This window comes from Oncorhynchus tshawytscha, linkage group LG08 (genome assembly GCF_018296145.1).
Source record: "Oncorhynchus tshawytscha isolate Ot180627B linkage group LG08, Otsh_v2.0, whole genome shotgun sequence".
NCBI lineage: Eukaryota > Metazoa > Chordata > Actinopteri > Salmoniformes > Salmonidae > Oncorhynchus > Oncorhynchus tshawytscha.
In genome coordinates, this window is record NC_056436.1 from 8,594,874 (window position 1) to 8,617,646 (window position 22,773).

Consider the following 22,773-nt stretch of genomic DNA (forward strand, 5'->3'; position numbering starts at 1 on the left):
GCAGACTAGCAAATCAATATTCTTGATTTGCTGCGGAACAAAGGCCATCTGCTGCTTGAGAGTCTTGAATCGGGTAAGAAGGAAATTGAGACCAGTGACAGAAAAAACTCTTTCTTAAATTATACAGCAATAACATTTAGCTGAGAACTTTGTTGTCCCGTTCTTAGATCCAAAATGTTGTTTACTGGGGCTCTGCTTGGCATTATGTTTTCCTAATTGGAGGATGGAAGGTATTCTGCCACCTACCCGCTAGCTTGACTTTGATCAGATTGCTAAGTTTTGTTTTGTTGCGCTCTGTATGGAATGTCTAAAGAGCCGAAACAAATGGTGAAGAAACAACAAAATGATGCACGACTGAATTGTCTGCTGTATGTTCCAATGCTCTCCAATTGTCTTTCAAATCCATCTCATTAGATGGCCAGTCCCTCAGGTTCTGCACTGCAGGGGCAACCTCCGGGCACTTCTTCCCAGGGGTTCAGAATGTCACACCACATGCAACTGTCGGGGCACAATCTTTCACTTTTTCTATACACTGTACCTGCTAGGCCAGGGCTTCCCAGCCGGTGCTAAAACAGGGACTGGTAACAGAAGGCGCTGTACAACAGGCTCCTAAATAGTACCTCTCACACCTGTAGACTGAGCCATTTGCACCGTTCAGGTTTCTTCCGTAGCACCATCATTTTTTGGTGAAGACAAGTGCAGAAACAAAAACCTGAACCCGATATACAGAATGTCTCTGTGAGAGAAATCAAGACACCATGAAGAACAACAACAAGATGGAGAGTTTCAACGAACATCCTGAAGACATGGACCATGTCCTTCCGCTGAACTGAAGTCACGCCTGCTTGGTAATGCTATGCAGTTTCATCAGCAATTTGTCAAGTACAGAGCTCAAGTGCCTCACTCAATCTCCCGGGGGGCCATGACACCCACTCTTGACGACAGAGGCAACAGTAAGCTCTGAATGCTAACTGAAGCATTTGTGATTAGGGGCGTCTGAGGACATCTCCAGGAGAACTAGTACCTACTCTCTTATTACAAGAAATCCTGAAGGCTGTTAAAGAGAATTAGAAAAAATAGGTTACTGTACTGTTATATGAAGGCAATTACAAATGACAGCGTGAGGACAGAAGGATATGAGAGCAGCAGCGTGAACGTAAAAATAAAAAAATGACTATCTGAAAGAAACGCATAACATCTGTGGACACACAGTTAGCCACTGTAGTGGAACGAAAACTGCCTGACAAAAAATATCCAACCTTGCAAGGAGATAAATCACTATCAATGCAGCAGGACTACAGGGAACAAACCGTGTCAGTCACTTTGACACGAACAATACATTGGGAGGCATTCTGATGTTAGCAAAAGCCTTCTATTAAAATGACATGTCATACGATTGTACATTTATGCAAAATCTTCCATTGTAACGGTTACCACATTACAATAACATCTCAGAATTTTTTACAAATATATATAATATATAACATGGCCAGTATCTAAATGTCATTACTCTATAAAATACAGGATGGTACCTTTCTTATTTGTAGAATGGCAGTGATGTTTCCTGCTCAGACATAATAAAGACAAGCTAATCTCACGCTGAGTCAGAAAGGGAAATGTCCCTTTCTTTTTCCTAGCTCAAATAAGCAAGACTTTGATGCACAATTCAATGGTAAGACATGCATGGTGAGATACACAGAATAATAAGTTGTATCCCTTCTTGACATGTCTCTCGGTCCTCTAAATGCGTAGGCAGCACAGGCAAAGTGTGCAGCTCAAAGAAAACAAGGTTTGAGGTGTTTCTGCAACGTAGTCAACCAAGTATAACTGAACCTCTTATAAAGGCCAGACACTATGAAACCAGACCAACAAGACCGTTTTCTCCTTGCCCAACAGACGACAAGAGTCTTCTCTGAGCAAAACGTCAAAAAGGTGGGCAAACATGTTGTTCGATCGGTGTAACTTCTTGAAATACTCATCATAGCAGTTACTAGGAGTTGCTTTAAACATGTCACGCATTAAATCATCTTTATTTTATCACATTTAGCTCATGGTGGATTATCTAGTGCTTTTAAATTAACATAGTTACTCATGAAAAAGTTTTTTTTTTTAAATATATATATATATATGTATATATTTCTGCGATTGACTTACTGTACATGCAGGTATCACCAAACCATGGCTGGACATTTCAACCTGATTAAATATGCCATTGTATACTGCGCAATTCTCATGAGGTTTTTAAGTGACGAGGCCAGAAACTCCAAACGTGAGTACTATCTCTGTTGTTTGGTTATTGTTCCTATCGATTATTTTATTATCTGTGCATGATTCAATTAAACACAGATGTATTTTGTATTTTGCACATATTCTATATTCTATTCGTGTCAACTTTACCACCCAAGGACATAAAAAACTTATATAATACTATGGATTATATAATTGAGAAGTTGGTCATTAGAGAACAGTCTAATTCCTTCATCCAGGGAGGATGGGGGAATTAGACTGTTCTCTAATGACCAACTTTTACCTGGCAGTCTCCCTCCCAATAGGGATTTGCTAGTGCGATGTATCTCGGGGAGATTGTCAGGGAGGAAATGCAGCTATTAAATAGGGCATATTAAACATTCATCTTTTTTAAATGTATTTTTTTGAAGAAAATGAAAACCCACATGATAGTTGATATGAGAAGGGTATCAGATGTGTGCAATTGAAAGCCTTGTGAAAGTGACATGTGACTGCTCATTCTAACGCCCTATTGTCTGAGGGGTTATTTCCTGGATCACATCAGTCTGTATTGGGTTCAGTATCTACTTCCTCCTCCAGGGAATGTCATAATGTCGATACAAGTCACTTCGGGTAACCGAGAGAGGTTACTCATTATCTCCTGCTCAGCCACATTAGGTGCCATTCAAAAGATATATACAACTTTCCTTTACTGCTTTACAGGAGATATAGTAACAGAGCAGAGTGTCACTGTCACTTTATTTTATGTTTTATTATTATATTTTACTAGGAAAGTCAGTTAAGAACAGATTCTTATTTTCAATGACGGCCTGGGAACAGTGGGTTAACTGTCTTGTTCAGGGGCAGAACGACAGATTTGTACCTTGTCAGCTCGGGGGTTTGAACATTCCGGTTACTAGGCCAACGCTCTAACCACTAGGCTACCTGCCGCCCATTTCTTCCTTGCCAAATTACTACTTTATTATTTTCATAATAATATTTTTTATATTTTTTTGATACATTCTCTAACAATTTGTAAATAAATAGAAACGCTCTCTATATGATGGTTTCATATTATATAGCATGGTTGGTTTCCTTACAAGTCTTATGTTTGTCTCTTCCAGGAGCATCATTTGACAATGAGGGATTGCTATTGTCCTCTTTTCAAGAAAGCCTTCAGATGGTGGAAACAGCATTATGTCACACCAGGACAGAGTAATGAACCTAATGACAGTGTGTGCATGGTTCATGTGAGAGTGTTCCTAGATACATTACTTTGACTTTTTTTTAAGAGCGGAGGGGGGGGTCGACTTTTTCACTACTTATCTGCCAATTCCACTGAATCACAGGCGAGGCACACTCCGGTCCCCAATGCAGCTGTTTACATTTCTCCGGCAAGCAGAGCCTGAGACCCAAGAGATTTCCAGAGCTGCAGAGGTGTTTGACACGACTTTATATATTCTGAAGGACAGAGCCAGCCGGAGACATAAAAGGGCTCTTGTTGCATCAGGTAGGTCTATGGTCATATTTCACGCCAACCGTTATCACACACTATGCTATATGCTTGCAATGGACAGCTAAAAAAGGTCATGTCTATTCTGTGGTTTATTCAAATAACTTCCTGTGTGGTTCTAACTGGAGCCAGTTACTGGTACGAAATAGAAGAGATGCATGCTGGATGCTCACTTCACTTAGAGTTAAACGTCAAAGATGAGCCTCTCGCATAGACAGTGTCAGCAATATTATTGAATTGCAAAATGGCTGCCCTGACCAGCCTAATTAGACGATCTGTCGCAGACTATTTGCATTAGTTAACTCAGTGCTGTCACTTCTCAAGAGCTCCTTTCATTGGAGGACTTGGCGCTGATTGCAGACCTGTCAGGTTGTCCTCCACCCGTTCTCCCAGCCTTCTGTCACAACGATTGCCTCGCCAACAAGTACCGTTCCATATCTGGAGTCTGCAATAATAGGTGTCTGGTATATTTCCTATATCTTTGTCATTAAATCTGAACATCCACAATAAGTTTTGTTTATACTTACATTTTACATTTCTCAAAATAGGTTAGAAAGTAGATTTGTTTTCTTTATAGATTCAAAAAATGACTGTATTATTTTATGTTTTTTTAAGTAACTAGAAATTGAATCCCCCCCCACACACACACACACACACACGAGCTAAACACACACACACACACACAGCTATTTTCTGTTGATTTCCACACAATTCCTCTAGAAACTCCCACCATGCACTATAATTAATTTATTCTCTGTGTTGTGCTGCAATCGGAGATGGCATCCACACCTGTTTTGTATTGTGGGGTATTCTGACAGATTTAAACATATTTTTCAGGCAGAAGCCTTTCTGGGGCACAGCCAACAGCGCCTTGGCCAGATGGCTTCCGGCAGAATATGAAGACGGAGAAAGACAACCAAAGGGCTGGAACCATGGGCAACTATATAATGGCTTCCAACTTCCCCCGGTAATCTCTAAATTGTGAGACTGCAGGTGCACCGTGTTTTCATAAAAAAAAGCTACTTGAAAGGAGTCTACTTTAGTTTTCCAGTGTTATCTGCTTGCTATTAAAACGTGTGTAGAATATCCATTGCATTTAAATAACTACAAAATTAGGTTCGTAAATGATATGGACAGCACACATGCTGCATGCAATTCATTAGTCAGGTACCAGAGATATGAACTATTTCTGGTTATAGAAAATATATATATATTTTTTATCATACTGAGAACATGTTAATGTTTTTTTTTGTTGCCAAGAGGAATATTATCCGATTTGCATTTATATTTGCATTTCAGATATTTTCAGCTGTTGTATTTCATGTTATCACCACACACTGACTGGATTTTTAAAATGGAGAAAAACCTCATTAAATATACATTACATTACGTAGCTACACAGCCTGCAGTTTGCACAGTGTTTAACCCACTAAATGGAACCTGTAATGTATTTGCCTGTATTACAACATATTTTTTACTGTGATTCTGAAGCTACTGTAAATCCCAATTTTTCCTCCGAGGTTGTGAAGTTGGTAAAACACTCCTTGAAACTAATTGAAAATGTAACTAAATGTAATCTAAAAATGTAACATATGTAATCCCCAAAAGTAACTATAAATCATGAGAGGGCCATAAACAATAGCTGGTAATGCTGAAAATATTAAAATCTCACCTTTCTGATAAAAAAAATGTTGTAAATTGTTGAGGTATAGTCACTTTTGAGGACACAAGCTCAAGTAAATACAACTATGATAAAATATGACAAAAAATATTTTGATATGATGTATTTCTTACTCAACAAAACTATATGAATAAGGTTTGAAATTACTGATATGCTTTCTAAATACAGCATAATTAAATGACTAACTACATTATTTCACCTTCCTTATACCTGTAAAATACATATTTGTGCATATTTTCTAAGTGTCTTTCCTGATCAAAACATCTGCCCCACTGCTGGGAACATCACAGAGCTCCGGCTTAGCTTCCTGAACTCAATAGGAACTGGCCTATCTCCCTTATATTAATCGTCCGTCTGTGACAAACAGAAAGTGTATTTTTGTTTAAAATCTACAATTTTTTTTAGATTACTGGCTAAAAAGTGAACTCTAAATGTTCTAGAGAGATGAAACCACTTCCTCCTGCTGTGCTATGATGTAAGGAAACCACTCCTCTTTCGATTCTGGTTAGAGCCAGTTTGCGCTGTTCTGTGAAGGGAGTAGTACACAGTGTTGTACGAGATCTTCATTTGCTTGGAAGTTTCTCACATGGAATAGCCTTCATTTCTTAGAACAAGAATAGACTGACGAGTTTCAGAAGAAAGTGCTTTGTTTATGGCCATTTTGAGCCTGTAATCGAACCCACAAATGCTGATGCTCCAGATACTCAATTAGTCTAAAGAAGGCCAGTTTTATTGCTTCTTTAATTAGCACTACAGTTTTCAGCTGTGCTAACATAATTGCAAAAGGGTTTTCTAATAATCAATTAGCCTTTTAAAATTATAAACCTGGATTGGCTAATACAACGTGCCATTGGAACACAGGAGTGATGGTTGCTGATAATGGGCTTCTGTACGCCTATCTTGATATTCCATTAAATCTGCCGTTTCCAGCTACAATAGTCATTTACAACATTAACAATGTCTACACTGTATTTCTGATCAATTTGATGTTATTTTAATGGACCAAAAAAGGACATTTGTAAGTGACCCCAAACTTTTGAATGGTAGTGTACACGGCGAGAAGTTGCTTAACATGACCACACTCCCGGCGTACAGGGTACAGGGTAGGGTACAGCCGTAGAGAACTCCCATGTAATAAGCCTAAATTTTGGCGGCATCCTAAGCAAACTACTGACACTTTTTTTTATGTTTTAATGAAGGTTTTCAGCAGTGTCATTACTAACATACGTGGTTGTCACAACACCTCTTTTTTTTCAAACTTTATTTAACTAGGCAAGTCAGTTTCAAACAAATGTTTATTTACGATGATGGCCTACCCCGGGCAAACCCTAACCCGGACAATGCTGGGCCAATTGTGCGCCACCCTATAGTATAGGACTCCCAATCACGGCTGGTTGTGATTACAGTCAGGAATCGAGATGCAGTGCCTTAGACTGCTGCGTCACTCGGTAGCGCAAATTATTTGCATGATACGTCTTCTTCCACTCTATTGTTTTACCCTGCTAACACCAACAGTAAAGCTAATACAGCTGTCAATGTTTGTTTACCCCTAGCTTTTATGCCTGTTAGCTGGCTGGCTAGCGAGAGAAGTTAATCTCGATTGAATTAGCTAGTCTTAGATATGTCGCGTAACTACTTCCAGTGTTTGCCTGCCCTTGAAGGGTCTAGGTATTTAGAAAGTTGCTTCTTGTTGGCTTGCCTATACAGTACCAGTCAAAAGTTTGGACACACCTACTCATTCAGGGATTTTTATATATTTGTACTATTTTCTACATTGTAGAATAATAGTGAAGACATGAAAACTATTAAATAACACATATGTAATGACCAAAAAAGTGTTAAACAAACCAAAAATATATTTTAGATTTGATAGATTCTTCAAAGTAGCCTCCCTTTACCTTGATGGCAACTTTTGCACACTTTTGGCATTCTCTCAACCAGCTTCATGAGGAATTATTTTCCAACAGCCTTGAAGGAGTTCACACATATGCTGAGCTGCTTTTGGCTGCTTTTCCTACACTCTGCGGTCCAACTCATCCCAAAACATCCCAATTAGGTTGAGGTCGGGTGATTGTGGAGGCCTGGTCATCTGGTACAGCACTCCATCTCTCTCCTTTTTGGTAAAATAACCCTTACACAGCCTGGAGGTGTGTTGGGTCATTGTCCTGTTGAAAAACAAATAATAGTCCCACTAAGCGCAAACCAGATGGGATGGCGTTCTTGCCATAATATGGACTTCGTATTTTACCAAATAGGGCTATCTTCTGTATACCACCCCTACCTTGAAAAACATTAAGGAAAGAAATTCCACAAATGTACTTTTTGGAAGGCACACCTGTTAATTGAAATGCATTCCAGGTGACTACCTCATGAAGCTGGTTGAGAGAATGCAAAGAGTGTGCAAAGCTGTCATCAAGGCAAAGGGTGGCTACTTTGAAGAATCTCGAATATACAATATATTTTGATTTCTTTAACACTTTCTGGGTTACTGCATGATTCCGTATGTGTTATTTCATAGTTTTGATGTCTTCACTATTATTCTACAGTGTAGAAAATAGTAAAAAATTAAGAAACATCCTGTAATGAGGAGGTGTGTCTAAACTTTTGACTGGTACTGTATGTCCTTTCATCTTTCCTGGAGACCAGCTGGGGAGACCATCCTACCAAATGGCCCAAAGTAGCCTACGGTAATACAGCACCTAGTTGGTGGAATCTCCAGTTTGCATTAATATCCAAATGCTGAAGAATATTATAGCTGTCATTTGGTTGGATACAGTTCACTAATCCTTACTATGAGCTAACTAGCAAGCTTTATGCAATACACATAGCTATTTAGATAGAAACAGGTGTTACAAGCGATGAAGTGCTTTGAACACTCCTAGATTTATCAAATAACCAGAGCCCAAAACTTGTAGAGGCAGCCTGCTAGTAGAGGCAGCCTGCTGGTAGAGGCAGCCCGCTGGTAGAGGCAGCCTGCAGGTAGAGGCAGCCTGCAGGTAGAGGCAGCCTGCTGGTAGAGGCAGCCTGCAGGTAGAGGCAGCCTGCTAGTAGAGGCAGCCTGCTGGTAGAGGCAGCCCGCTGGTAGAGGCAGCCCGCTGGTAGAGGCAGCCCGCTGGTAGAGGCAGCCTGCAGGTAGAGGCAGCCTGCTGGTAGAGGCAGCCTGCTGGTAGAGGCAGCCTGCAGGTAGAGGCAGCCTGCTGGTAGAGGCAGCCTGCTGGTAGAGACAGCCTGCAGGTAGAGGCAGCCTGCTGGTAGAGGCAGCCTGCTGGTAGAGGCAGCCTGCTGATAGAGGCAGCCTGCAGGTAGAGGCAGCCTGCAGGTAGAGGCAGCCTGCTGGTAGAGGCAGCCTGCTGGTAGAGGCAGCCCGCTGGTAGAGGCAGCCCGCTGGTAGAGGCAGCCTTCAGGTAGAGGCAGCCTGCTGGTAGAGGCAGCCTGCTGGTAGAGGCAGCCCGCTGGTAGAGGCAGCCTTCAGGTAGAGGCAGCCTGCTGGTAGAGGCAGCCTGCTGGTAGAGGCAGCCTGCTGGTAGAGACAGCCTGCTGGTAGAGGCAGCCTGCTGGTAGAGGCAGCCTGCTGGTAGAGACAGCCTGCTGGTAGAGGCAGCCCGCTGGTAGAGGCAGCCCGCTGGTAGAGGCAGCCCGCTGGTAAAGACAGCCCGCTGGTAGAGGCATCCTGCAGGTAGAGGCAGCCTGCTGGTAGAGGCAGCCTGCTGGTAGAAAGCCCAAAGCTTTCCGTCATCATAGCGGCCTAACAGCCTGAAACCATGATGTTCTTTTCACCTGGTTCTTGGGCAGTGCTGGTCTTTTCTCCTACTGTTGTTCAAACAAACAGCGGGTTTTTAGATAGTCTGTTTAAGAAAGTCCGTTAGAATCGTCACTTTAGACTGATGATCGTGATCGTCACATTCCATTCGACAGTCTATGTTCATGCTAAACATTTTTACGTTCAGAATGAAAGTGTTTTTTAGTTATGATGTAGTTGATTAAGACAACATGGAAGTCTCAAGCATATCCCAAATGTTTCTAGAATGATGAAAAAATATATAAAAAAATCTGCCTTTATCTGGTAATGAGTAAAGTTGGCAATTTAACAGAGGAGAAACGGGAGTACTGAGTCTGTACTGTACTCAGGGGGCCTGGGCATGTTAAGCCCTGCTTCGCCATGTGTATCTATTCCAGGCATGTTGCCACGTTCATGTGCTAGTCAGAACTAGGAAGCTGTGACATTTTCCACGTGCTAACTGGATGTAAGGTGCCGCGTTTCCACGTGCTAACTGGATGTAAGGTGCCGCGTTTCCACGTGCTAACTGGATGTAAGGTGCCGCGTTTCCACGTGCTAACTGGATGTAAGGTGCCGCGTTTCCACGTGCTAACTGGATGTAAGGTGCCGCGTTTCCACGTGCTAACTGGATGTAAGGTGCCGCGTTTCCACGTGCTAACTGGATGTTTCCACGTGTGCCGTTCAACAAGTTAGCAAGTCAAACATTTCTGAGAGTCCTAGTTCCAACATGGCATGTGCTTTGTCAGTGTCGTAGGGTTCAGCTAGGAGTTGTTGGATAGTCGGAAGAGAGAATGAAATGGTAGGAGGGACATCCCAACTTCAAGTGGTGTCAGATTTCACATACTACGAACCACAGGAGGAAAATATTCACTGCTGTGTCTGTGAGAACCAAGGCTATCGCTCAATGCAAGCCATTTCAATCTATGGTTTCCACAGATCGATTTATAAGCAAATATGCCAGGTTGAAACCTATACCAGAACCATGCAGGTCCCCTAAACAGGGGATTTTGACATCTAAGAGGTTATTTAAAGGCCATCTTTGTTGAGAGACAAGGACATGGGCTATGGTCATGCTTGCAGTGTACTTGTGTTTGTGAACAGTGAAGCTGTCGATTTCTTCATTATCCTGTGTGAGGACTAGTTTAGAACCACCAAACATAGACGCTCCAAAATATCAACATTTCTCACCTAACCTCATCATGTTCCCCCCACTGTATTACCAGGTACATGAAGTCATCATGTCCCCACTGTATTACCAGGTACATGAAGTCATCATGTCCCCACTGTATTACCAGGTACATGAAGTCATCATGTTCCCCCACTGTATTACCAGGTACATGAAGTCATCATGTTCCCCCACTGTATTACCAGGTACATGAAGTCATCATGTTCCCCCACTGTATTACCAGGTACATGAAGTCATCATGTTCTCACTGTATTACCAGGTACATGACGTCATCATGTCCCCACTGTATTACCAGGTACATGAAGTCATCATGTTCCCCCACTGTATTACCAGGTACATGAAGTCATCATGTTCCCCCACTGTATTACCAGATACATGAAGTCATCATGTTCCCCCACTGTATTACCAGGTACATGAAGTCATCCTGTTCCCCCACTGTATTACCAGGTACATGAAGTCATCATGTTCCCCCCACTGTATTACCAGGTACATGAAGTCATCATGTCCCCACTGTATTACCAGGTACATGAAGTCATCATGTTCCCCACTGTATTACCAGGTACATGAAGTCATCATGTCCCCACTGTATTACCAGGTACATGAAGTCATCATGTTCCCACTGTATTACCAGGTACATGAAGTCATCATGTCCCCACTGTATTACCAGGTACATGAAGTCATCATGTTCCCACTGTATTACCAGGTACATGAAGTCATCATGTCCCCACTGTATTACCAGGTACATGAAGTCATCATGTTCCCCCACTGTATTACCAGGTACATGAAGTCATCATGTTCCCCCACTGTATTACCAGGTACATGAAGTCATCCTGTTCCCCCACTGTATTACCAGGTACATGAAGTCATCATGTTCCCCCACTGTATTACCAGGTACATGAAGTCATCATGTCCCCCCACTGTATTACCAGGTACATGAAGTCATCATGTCCCCACTGTATTACCAGGTACATGAAGTCATCATGTTCCCCCACTGTATTACCAGGTACATGAAGTCATCATGTCCCCACTGTATTACCAGGTACATGAAGTCATCCTGTTCCCCCCACTGTATTACCAGGTACATGAAGTCATCATGTTCCCACTGTATATTACCAGGTACATGAAGTCATCATGTTCCCACTGTATTACCAGGTACATGAAGTCATCATGTCCCCACTGTATTACCAGGTACATGAAGTCATCATGTCCCCACTGTATTACCAGGTACATGAAGTCATCATGTCCCCACTGTATTACCAGGTACATGAAGTCATCCTGTTCCCCCACTGTATTACCAGGTACATGAAGTCATCATGTCCCCCCACTGTATTACCAGGTACATGAAGTCATCATGTCCCCCACTGTATTACCAGGTACATGAAGTCATCATGTCCCCCCCTCACTGTATTACCAGGTACATGAAGTCAGCAAGAAGATACTGCAGAGCTCCAGCAGACCGATGTTGCTAGATGCTGCTTATTGTCAGATGCTAGTGGACTGGGGCCAGTACATCGACCATGACATATCCTTCACTCCTCAAAGCACAAGCAGAGCTGCTTTCTTGGGAGGACTGGACTGCTTAAAGACGTGTGAAAACATAAACCCCTGTTTCCCTATTGAGGTAACCACTCGTAATCAACCTCTAATGAATACGCTTTCACATCAGTTGTCTGTCTGCTTCCCAAATCCTACCAATCCCTTTTAATTAAGGAGACAAAAGTGTTGTAAAGTATAGCTTTTGGAAAACACTGATATAATATAATAAACCGAGCATTTTTGGCTCAGACTAAGTTGTGTTCTTTCTTTCACAGACATTCCCTGATGACAAACTGTCTGGGAACAGAAGCTGTGTGCCATTCTTTCGTTCATCGCCAGCCTGCTTCTCCGGTAATGCACAGGCTGCGACGACGGACATCAAACAAGTGCTACAGCGTCAACAAATGAACTCAATCACGTCTTTCCTGGATGCATCCACTGTATATGGCCACACCCCATATTTACAGAGTGCGCTTCGAGACCTCTCAAACTCTGAGGGTCGGCTGGCTGTCAACAGCAGATTCACTGACCGTAGTGGCAGACCCTACCTGCCTTTTGTCCCCAACACCCCATCTCCATGCTTCCAAGATCCAGGGGATCCCCAGGGGGAAAGGGTGGATTGTTTCCTGGCTGGGGACAGCAGGGTGAATGAGGTTCTGACCCTGGCGGCTCTACACACTTTGTGGATGAGGGAACACAATAGAATCGCAGAGGCCTTGAATAGCCTCAACCCACACTGGAGCTCAGAGATTATTTACCAAGAGGCCCGCAAGATCATCGGAGCTCTGCACAGGCAGGTACATGATGGAACATCATGATAATATTGTATGAATTGTATTAAAATACATAGTTGTGTAGTATTTTACTGTACATGATGGAACGTCTTTGTTGTGGGATGACCCAGCACCAGGCAAGTCCTACTGTACATGATGGAACGTCTTTGTTGTGGGATGACCCAGCACCCCTAGTTCCTGGTTCCTGATGTATGGTGTTAGTTATTGTAGTGAGATTATCAGAGTGTTATTAGCATTATCCAAGTAAAAAAAAATATTCATTTTAGGTCAGAGGTCAATCTCTTAATTCAGAGTTCTTATCTGTATCAGAATGGGGTTTGATTTTAAAGTGCACAAATAACTTCTTAAAAATTGGCCATTGGTCTTACATTAGTCAATACAAAAAAAAGATGTAATCAATTATACTGAACAAAAATATAAACTCATCATGTAAAGTGTTGGTCCCATGTTTCATGAGCTGAAATAGAAGATCCCCACATTTTTCCATATGCACAAAAAGCTTATCTCTGTTAATGAACATCCCTGTTAGTGAACAGTTCTCCTTTGCCAAGATAATCCATCCACCTGACAGGTGTGGCATTTCAAGAAGCTGATTAAACAGTGTGATCATTACACAGGTGCACCTACAATAAAAGGCCACTCTAAAAGGTGCAGTTTTGTCACACAACACAATGTCACAGATGTCTCATGTTTTGAGGGAGCGTGCAATTTGCATGCTGACTACAGGATTGTCCAACAGAGCTGTTGATTTCTCTACCATAAGCCACCTCCAACATTGTTTAAGAGGATTTGGCAGAACGGCCAACTGGCCTCACAACCACAGACCACGTGTAACTACGCCAACCCAGGACCTCCACAACCACAGACCACGTGTAACTACGCCAACCCAGGACCTCCACAACCACAGACCACGTGTAACTACGCCAACCCAGGACCTCCAACCACAGACCAGGACCTACGCCAACCCAGGACCTCCACAACCACAGACCACGTGTAACTACGCCAACCCAGGACCTCCACAACCACAGACCACGTGTAACTACGCCAACCCAGGACCTCCACAACCACAGACCACGTGTAACTACGCCAACCCAGGACCTCCACAACCACAGACCACGTGTAACTATGCCAACCCAGGACCTCCACAACCAGCTTCTTCACCTGCGGGATCGTCTGAGGAGCATATCTGTCTGTAATAAAGCCCTTTTGTGGGGAAAAACTCCTTTTTGATTGGTTGGGCCTGGCTCCCCAGTGGTTGGCCTATTCCCTCCAAGGCCCAATCATGGCTGTGCCCCTGCCCAGTCATGTTAAATCCATAGATCAGGGCGTACTGAAGTTATTTAAATGGATAGATTTCCTTAAATTAACTGTAACTGTAAAATCGTTGATATTGTTTCGTTCACTTCTTATCTTTTCAGGTCGAAAGTCAGTTTAGAAAGTCAAGAGGGGATGAACATGCTTGCTTAGTCCATCTGGCATAGAATGAGGCGAACCGAATCGCCTGCATGCACTTCTGCCATTTCAAAATGTGATAGAAAATGGCCCCATGGCAATCCCAGAGTGGATATAAGGATAACACTATAACCCTTGTGGTGTTCGTTTTAACTGCTTAGGAATCCCCCGTGACCACAGAGACAGGGAATTATCTAGATTAAAGGCCAGGTAGACTACTAAATACTGTCGCCTGTCTCAGCGGGATAAAAACGGCATTATATTGGTCAAAGAAGGCTAAGGCTAAGCGCAACCCAGCCCTCCTTACATTGAAATGACAGGGAGAGAACATATGATGTCTTGTTGGAGAGAAGTTAAATGAGTGCACCAACCACCAGAATACAGTTGTTTCAACAAAGTCTCCGAAGGGTTGATTTTCTATAAGATGATCAAATTGTCTGTCTTGTCAAATGTGAAGGGAGCAAGGCTTCACATACTTACTGTACATACTGCAGTCTCTGTGTGATACAGTGTCCTGTACATACTGCAGTCTCTGTGTGATACAGTGTCCTGTACATACTGCAGTCTCTGTGTGATACAGTGTCCTGTACATACTGCAGTCTCTGTGTGATACAGTGCCCTGTACATACTGCAGTCTCTGTGTGTGATACAGTGTCCTGTACATACTGCAGTCTCTGTGTGTGATACAGTGTCCTGTACATACTGCAGTCTCTGTGTGATACAGTGTCCTGTACATACTGCAGTCTCTGTGTGATACAGTGCCCTGTACATACTGCAGTCTCTGTGTGATACAGTGCCCTGTACATACTGCAGTCTCTGTGTGTGATACAGTGTCCTGTACATACTGCAGTCTCTGTGTGTGATACAGTGTCCTGTACATACTGCAGTCTCTGTGTGATACAGTGTCCTGTACATACTGCAGTCTCTGTGTGATACAGTGCCCTGTACATACTGCAGTCTCTGTGTGATACAGTGTCCTGTACATACTGCAGTCTCTGTGTGATACAGTGCCATGTACATACTGCAGTCTCTGTGTGTGATACAGTGTCCTGTACATACTGCAGTCTCTGTGTGATACAGTGCCCTGTACATACTGCAGTCTCTGTGTGTGATACAGTGCCCTGTACATACTGCAGTCTCTGTGTGTGATACAGTGTCCTGTACATACTGCAGTCTCTGTGTGATACAGTGTCCTGTACATACTGCAGTCTCTGTGTGATACAGTGCCCTGTACATACTGCAGTCTCTGTGTGTGATACAGTGTCCTGTACATACTGCAGTCTCTGTGTGTGATACAGTGTCCTGTACATACTGCAGTCTCTGTGTGTGATACAGTGTCCTGTACATACTGCAGTCTCTGTGTGTGATACAGTGCCCTGTACATACTGCAGTTTCTCTGTGTGTGACACAGTGTCCTGTACATACTGCAGTCTCTGTGTGTGATACAGTGCCCTGTACATACTGCAGTTTCTCTGTGTGTGATACAGTGTCCTGTACATACTGCAGTCTCTGTGTGATACAGTGCACTGTACATAGTGCAGTCTCTGTGTGATACAGTGCCCTGTACATACTGCAGTCTCTGTGTGTGATACAGTGTCCTGTACATACTGCAGTCTCTGTGTGTGATACAGTGTCCTGTACATACTGCAGTCTCTGTGTGTGATACAGTGCCCTGTACATACTCTGTGTGTGATACAGTTTCTCTGTGTGTGACACAGTGTCCTGTACATACTGCAGTCTCTGTGTGTGATACAGTGCCCTGTACATACTGCAGTTTCTCTGTGTGTGATACAGTGTCCTGTACATACTGCAGTCTCTGTGTGATACAGTGCCCTGTACATACTGCAGTCTCTGTGTGATACAGTGCCCTGTACATACTGCAGTCTCTGTGTGTGATACAGTGTCCTGTACATACTGCAGTCTCTGTGTGTGATACAGTGCCCTGTACATACTGCAGTCTCTGTGTGTGATACAGTGTCCTGTACATACTGCAGTCTCTGTGTGTGATACAGTGCCCTGTACATACTGCAGTGTCTCTGTGTGTGATACAGTGTCCTGTACATACTGCAGTCTCTGTGTGTGATACAGTGCCCTGTACATACGGCAGTGTCTCTGTGTGTGATACTGTGCCCTGTACATACTGCAGTGTCTCTGTGTGTGACACAGTGCCCTGTACATACTGCAGTGTCTCTGTGTGTGACACAGTGCCCTGTACATACTGCAGTGTCTCTGTGTGTGACACAGTGTCCTGTACATACTGCAGTCTCTGTGTGTGATACAGTGCCCTCTGTAATTATTAGGACGGTGAAACATGTTTTTCTTCTCATGGCGCTATACTTCAAAAATGTGGATTTGAAATAAACCCATGACTGTGATTTTAAAGTGTAGATTGAGGGTATTTTCATTCATATCGGGTGAACTGTTGTGAAATTATAGCACTTTTTGTACACAGTCCCCCCCCATTTTAGGGGAGAAAACGTATTAGGACAAATTCACTTATGTGTATTAAAGCAGTGAAAGTGAAGTGTTTTGGTCCAATATCCACAGCACTCATAGACTACATCAAGCTTGTGACTCTACACATGTGTTGGATGCATTTGCTCTTTGTTTTGGTTTGTGTTTCAGATTATTTTCTGCCCAATAGAAATGAATGATAAATATTGTATTTTCTTTTCCATTTTAAATCACTTTCAATGTAAATGAACACTTCTACATTAATGTGGATGCTACCAGGATTACATATAATGCTGAATGAATCGTGAATAGTGACGAGGGAGAACGTTACAGACACAGAAATGTCATACCCCCACATAAATGCTAACCTCCCGTTATTGTAATGGTGAGAGGTTAGCATGTCATGGCGGTATGCTAACCTCCCCTGTTATTGTAATGATGAGAGGTTAGCATGTCGTGGGGGTATGATATGAAATGCTAACCTCCCCTGTTATTGTAATGGTGAGAGGTTAGCATGTCGTGGTGGTATGATATGAAATGCTAATCTCCCCTGTTATTGTAATGGTGAGAGGTTAGCATGTCTTGGTGGTATGCTAACCTCCCCTGTTATTGTAATGGTGAGAGGTTAGCATGTCTTGGTGGTATGCTAACCTCCCCTGTTATTGTAATGGTGAGAGGTTAGCATGTCTTGGTGGTATGCTAACCTCCCCTGTTATTGTAATGGTGAGAGGTTAGCATGTCTTGGGGGTATGCTAACCTCCCTGTTATTGTAATGGTGAGAGGTTAGCATGTCTTGGTGGTATGCTAACCTCCCATGTTATTGTAATGGTGAGAGGTTAGCATGTCTTGGTGGTATGCTACCCTCCCCTGTTATTGTAATGGTGAGAGGTTAGCATGTCTTGGGGGTATGATATGAAATGCTAACCTCCCCTGTTATTGTAATGGTGAGAGGTTAGCATGTCGTGGGGGTATGATATGAAATGCTAACCTCCCCTGTTATTGTAATGGTGAGAGGTTAGCATGTCTTGGTGGTATGCTAACCTCCCATGTTATTGTAATGGTGAGAGGTTAGCATGTCGTGGGGGTATGATATGAAATGCTAACCTCCCCTGTTATTGTAAAGGTGAGAGGTTAGCATGTCTTGGTGGTATGCTAACCTCCCCTGTTATTGTAATGGTGAGAGTTTAGCATGTCGTGGTGGTATGCTAACCTCCCATGTTATTGTAATGGTGAGAGGTTAGCATGTCTTGGTGGTATGCTAACCTCCCCTGTTATTGTAATGGTGAGAGTTTAGCATGTCTTGGTGGTATGCTAACCTCCCCTGTTATTGTAATGGTGAGAGGTTAGCATGTCTTGGGGGTATGATATGAAATGCTAACCTCCCCTGTTATTGTAATGGTGAGAGGTTAGCATGTCTTGGTGGTATGCTAACCTCCCATGTTATTGTAATGGTGAGAGGTTAGCATGTCTTGGTGGTATGCTAACCTCCCCTGTTATTGTAATGGTGAGAGGTTAGCATGTCTTGGGGGTATGATATGAAATGCTAACCTCCCCTGTTATTGTAATGGTGAGAGGTTAGCATGTCTTGGTGGTATGCTAACCTCCCATGTTATTGTAATGGTGAGAGGTGAGCATGTCTTGGTGGTATGCTAACCTCCCCTGTTATTGTAATGGTGAGAGTTTAGCATGTCTTGGGGGTATGATATTTGTGCATGTGTAACTTTCTCACTCATTATTATTCAGGATTCATTCATGATGATCCTAAATCTTGGTAGCATCCACATTAATGTAGGCGTGTTAAGAAACATTTTCTATTCTTATTTACAATAAAAGTTACTCCAAAATGACACAATAGATGATTTACATTGAGGCCAAATGACATTTTCTGAGGTTAACCACAGGGGAACAAATAAACAATATCTCCAAGCTCGCATAAGATATCCCAAAATACCATCTCAGTAGAATATATTCAGATGAATGTATACAGCCTGTCCTAGATAATCTTGCTAATTTTCTGCAAGGATATCTGGTGGCAGTGCATTAATCTGAACCCTGAGGGTAACTTGTCCTGTTCCAACTTGGACTACAGTAAATATATATTTTTAATGGACTGGACATAGAAACTTGTAGATTGCAAAACGTATTCTTTAAAAAAAAATAACTTAAAGTCTCCTTTTTGCTTTGTTCTGTATTTGCCCCCAGATTATAACCACCAGGGATTATGTTCCCAAAATTATTGGAAGAGAGGCTTTTGATCTTTACATTGGTCCCTATGGGGGCTATGATGCAACTACAGAGCCCTCAGCCTCCAATGTATTCTCGACTGCTGCATTCCGATTCGGCCATGCCACTATTCCCTCAGTTCTCCGGAGACTCAACCAGAGCTTCCAGGAACATGAACACTTCTCCTCTTTGAGTCTGCATAAGACTTTCTTCAGTCCCTGGCGACTCATCAAAGAGGGTTGGTATTCTCATATGCTGCATACATACTTCGGGGTGGCAGGTAGCCTAGTGGTTAGAGTGTAGAGGTGGCAGGTAGCCTAGTGGTTAGAGTGTAGAGGTGGCAGGTAGCCTAGTGGTTAGAGTGTAGAGGTGGCAGGTAGCCTAGTGGTTAGAGTGTAGAGGTGGCAGGTAGCCTAGTGGTTAGAGCTGTAGGGACCAATAACCGAAAGGTTGCTGGATTGAATCCCCGAGTTGACAAGGTAAAAATCTGTCGTTCTGCCCCTGCACGAGGCAGTTAACCCACTGTTCCTAGGCCGTCATTGTAAATAAGAATTTTTTCTAAACTGACTTGCCTAGTTAAACAAAGGTTAAATAAATAAATTACTATTGGAACTAATAGGGTGGACTGTTGCATACTAAACACTTAAAAGGGCCAATCTTTAGATGAAACAATGACAAAGGGTGTCCTCCATCTCTGTTTTGGTAAAGGCTATCACAGGAGTCTCATTTCAGGCTATACAGCATGATGTTTTTGTGCAGTACATACCCAGACTGGCCACCTCTACTTAATGTAACCTCTGAAGTCTATAACTACATGTACCTTACTACAGTTGACATGGCGACTCCCTTTTTAAAGTACTCTTAGTGCTCTTAGTACTGTTCATAGGATATTGTTAATCTGACAGAGACTTGACACTGTTATTTGGAATTTTAAATAGGAATAATCATGTGAGCTGCTCCAGAATACATTACTGAACATCCAAAGTGATGCATAACTATACCAGCCAAAGCCAGTTCTCAGTGGTTACTAGCCGACTGAATGATTTAGCCCCACAGATATGCATTTTATTGCAATGAAAGGAATCATATTCACATAACTAGCTCTGCTGGAGGCATGTGAAACTTACATAACTACCCTAGAACTAATTTGACTGTAAGTATTTGCGGAGAATAATGTGTTTATAGTGCAAAGTGTATTGTGAAATGTTGTCATCTTTTTTTTTCACGAAAGGTGGACTAGAGCCAGTCCTCCGAGGCCTGTTGGGGACGCCGGCGACTGTAGTGAGCCCAGAAAACCTACTGACAGAGGAGCTGACAGAGAGACTGGTTGTGCTTACTGTCCCAGGCGGCTTGGACTTGGCTGCACTCAACCTGCAGAGGGGACGTGATCATGGACTTCCAGGTCAGTGTTACCCATAAACAGGAGTCAATAATTGGGACAATTTAAACAAAATCTATTTGAAATCCAACCAAATTTTAAAAAAATAGGTATTAATCGCTCTGCACAACTCCACTGTGAAGATCTGTTTTGAATCCTTTAGTAAGCAGGCATAATGCAATTGCGCCATAATTACGTCCCAGGTTACAATGACTGGAGGACGTTCTGTGGACTGGACAGAATAGAGACTCGAGACGACTTCAGAGAAGTTGTAAAAGATGCAAGTGTTGTTGGCAAGATCATGGACCTGTTTCGACATCCTGACAACATTGACGTGTGGCTAGGAGGACTGGTAGAGGAACCTCTGCCTGGCTCCAGGACTGGTCCACTCTTTTCATGTCTCATTGGAAAGCAGATAAAGATGATTCGAGATGGGGACAGGTGAGTTTATTGAAGCACGCATGCTACGTAGAAAACATAGACTATATCCATGGAGGGGTTTGGAAGGTAACTGGTAGTACGTGGGGCGGCAGGGTAGCCTAGTGGTTAGAGCATTGGACTAGTAACCGGAAGGTTGCAAGTTCAAACCCCCGAGCTGACAAGGTGGCAGGTTCTGTCGTTCTGCCCCTGAACAGGCAGTTAACCCACTGTTCCTAGGCCGTCATTGAAAATAAGAATTTGTTCTTAACTGACTTGCCTAGTTAAATAAAGGTAACATTTTAAAAAATACGTACACTGTTGAAGTATTGTTGTAGTATTTGCTGCTTGGACCCCTAAGTATGCTATACTCTGAAGCCTTCTTTTGACTCTATTGGACTGATTATTATCAATTACTGTGTGTTTTTTTTTCAGGTTCTGGTGGGAGAGTGAGGGTGTGTTTACGCTGGGTCAGAGGGTGGAACTACTAAGGCATTCTCTATCTCGCGTGATCTGTGACAACAGTGAAGTGAAAGAGGCCCCTCTTGACCCCTTCAGGTTTGGGAAATACCCTGACGGTTTTCTCTTGTGTGACAATATACCATCAATGAACTTGGAGGCCTGGAGAGAGGAGCCTAGCCCAGGTATGATGGCATTTACAAACGCAGTATTTGTGGTTTAGTGAGTCTGCCAGATCAGAGGCAGATGAACACTTGTCATGTTGATAGGTGTGTTTTATTGATAGGTGTGTTATATTGATAGGTGTGTTATGTTGATAGGTGTGTTATATTGATAGGTGTGTTTTATTGATAGGTGTGTCATATTGATAGGTGTGTCATATTGATAGGTGTGTCATGTTGATAGGTGTGTTATATTGATAGGTGTGTCATATTGATAGGTGTGTCATGTTGATAGGTGTGTTATATTGATAGGTGTGTTATGTTGATAGGTGTGTTATATTGATAGGTGTGTCATATTGATAGGTGTGTCATATTGATAGGTGTGTCATATTGATAGGTGTGTTATATTGATAGGTGTGTCATATTGATAGGTGTGTCATATTGATAGGTGTGTGAATTGGACCATTTTGCTGTCCTGCCCGAGCATTCGAAATGTAACGAGTACTTTTGGGTGTCAGGGGAAAATGTATGGTGTAAAAAAATATATTATTTTCTTTAGGAATGTAGTGAAGTAAAAGTTGTCAAAAATATAAATAGTAAAGTACAGATATCCCCAAAAACTACTTAAGTAGTACTTCAAAAATGTTTTATTTAAAGGACAAATCCACCCAGAACCCCTCATTAACGTACAGTGTTAAATAACACTAATATGTGAGACTAATATTTTTTTTAAATTAAACAAATGTTTAATTTTGGCGTTATAATATGATTGGTAGCAACATGGGAAATCATTGTGGAAATCTACAATGCAATGATGACTTTACCACAGTACTACGTCATACTGAGAGAGAGACTTTACCACAGTACTACTGAGAGCGACTTTACCACAGTACTACTGAGAGCGACTTTACCACAGTACTACGTCATACTGATAGAGACTTTACCACAGTACTACGTCATACTGAGAGAGACTTTACCACAGTACTACGTCATACTGAGAGAGACTTTACCACAGTACTACGTCATACTGAGAGAGACTTTACCACAGTACTACGTCATACTGAGAGAGACTTTACCACAGTACTACGTCATACTGAGAGAGACTTTACCACAATACTACTGAGAGAGACTTTACCACAATACTACTGAGAGAGACTTTACCACAATACTACTGAGAGAGACTTTACCACAGTACTACGTCATACTGAGAGAGACTTTACCAGACTTTTACTCTTTCGGTTACTCGTCCAACGCTCTAACCACTAGGCTACCCTGCAATGAAATGACCCAGGGAATCAATAGAACATCATTCAGAGATGTACAAAAAAAACAATATAACTTTCAAAATGGGTGACCCTTTCCTTTAATTAAGTACTTTACACCACTACGCTGCACCAGAATCACAGAATTTCAATCAGAAGCCAAGTTGAAGAGAAACGTAATACCAGTAGTTAGTGAGAGGAAATCAGTCTTCCATCCAATCAAATATATTGAATTCTGTGATGTAACCAAGGA

The 22,773-nt window shown here is 42.4% G+C and overlaps 1 protein-coding gene across 1 annotated transcript; it reads left to right on the forward strand.

Moving 5' to 3' along the window:
• Positions 1 to 1,859: 1,859 nt before the first annotated feature.
• Positions 1,860 to 21,464, forward strand: tpo (thyroid peroxidase). The gene is made up of 12 exons (XM_042325179.1): positions 1,860 to 1,932; positions 2,166 to 2,269; positions 3,351 to 3,441; positions 3,576 to 3,736; positions 4,064 to 4,196; positions 4,577 to 4,706; positions 11,799 to 12,005; positions 12,196 to 12,717; positions 18,823 to 19,081; positions 20,075 to 20,245; positions 20,425 to 20,662; positions 21,074 to 21,464. Exons 2-12 carry the CDS (start codon positions 2,179 to 2,181, stop codon positions 21,318 to 21,320), a joined length of 2,250 nt encoding a protein of 749 aa, XP_042181113.1. The 5' UTR covers positions 1,860 to 1,932; positions 2,166 to 2,178; the 3' UTR covers positions 21,321 to 21,464.
• Positions 21,465 to 22,773: the final 1,309 nt, after the last annotated feature.

Excerpts from the sequence above, each read along its gene's own strand:
- tpo (XM_042325179.1), top strand. The coding sequence starts at position 2,179 with ATGGCTGGACATTTCAACCTGATTAAATATGCCATTGTATACTGCGCA. Across the intron at positions 3,442-3,575 it reads TTATGTCACACCAGGACAGA|GCGAGGCACACTCCGGTCCC; the intron begins GTAATGAACCTA and ends ACTGAATCACAG. Across the intron at positions 20,246-20,424 it reads ACGTGATCATGGACTTCCAG|GTTACAATGACTGGAGGACG; the intron begins GTCAGTGTTACC and ends ATTACGTCCCAG.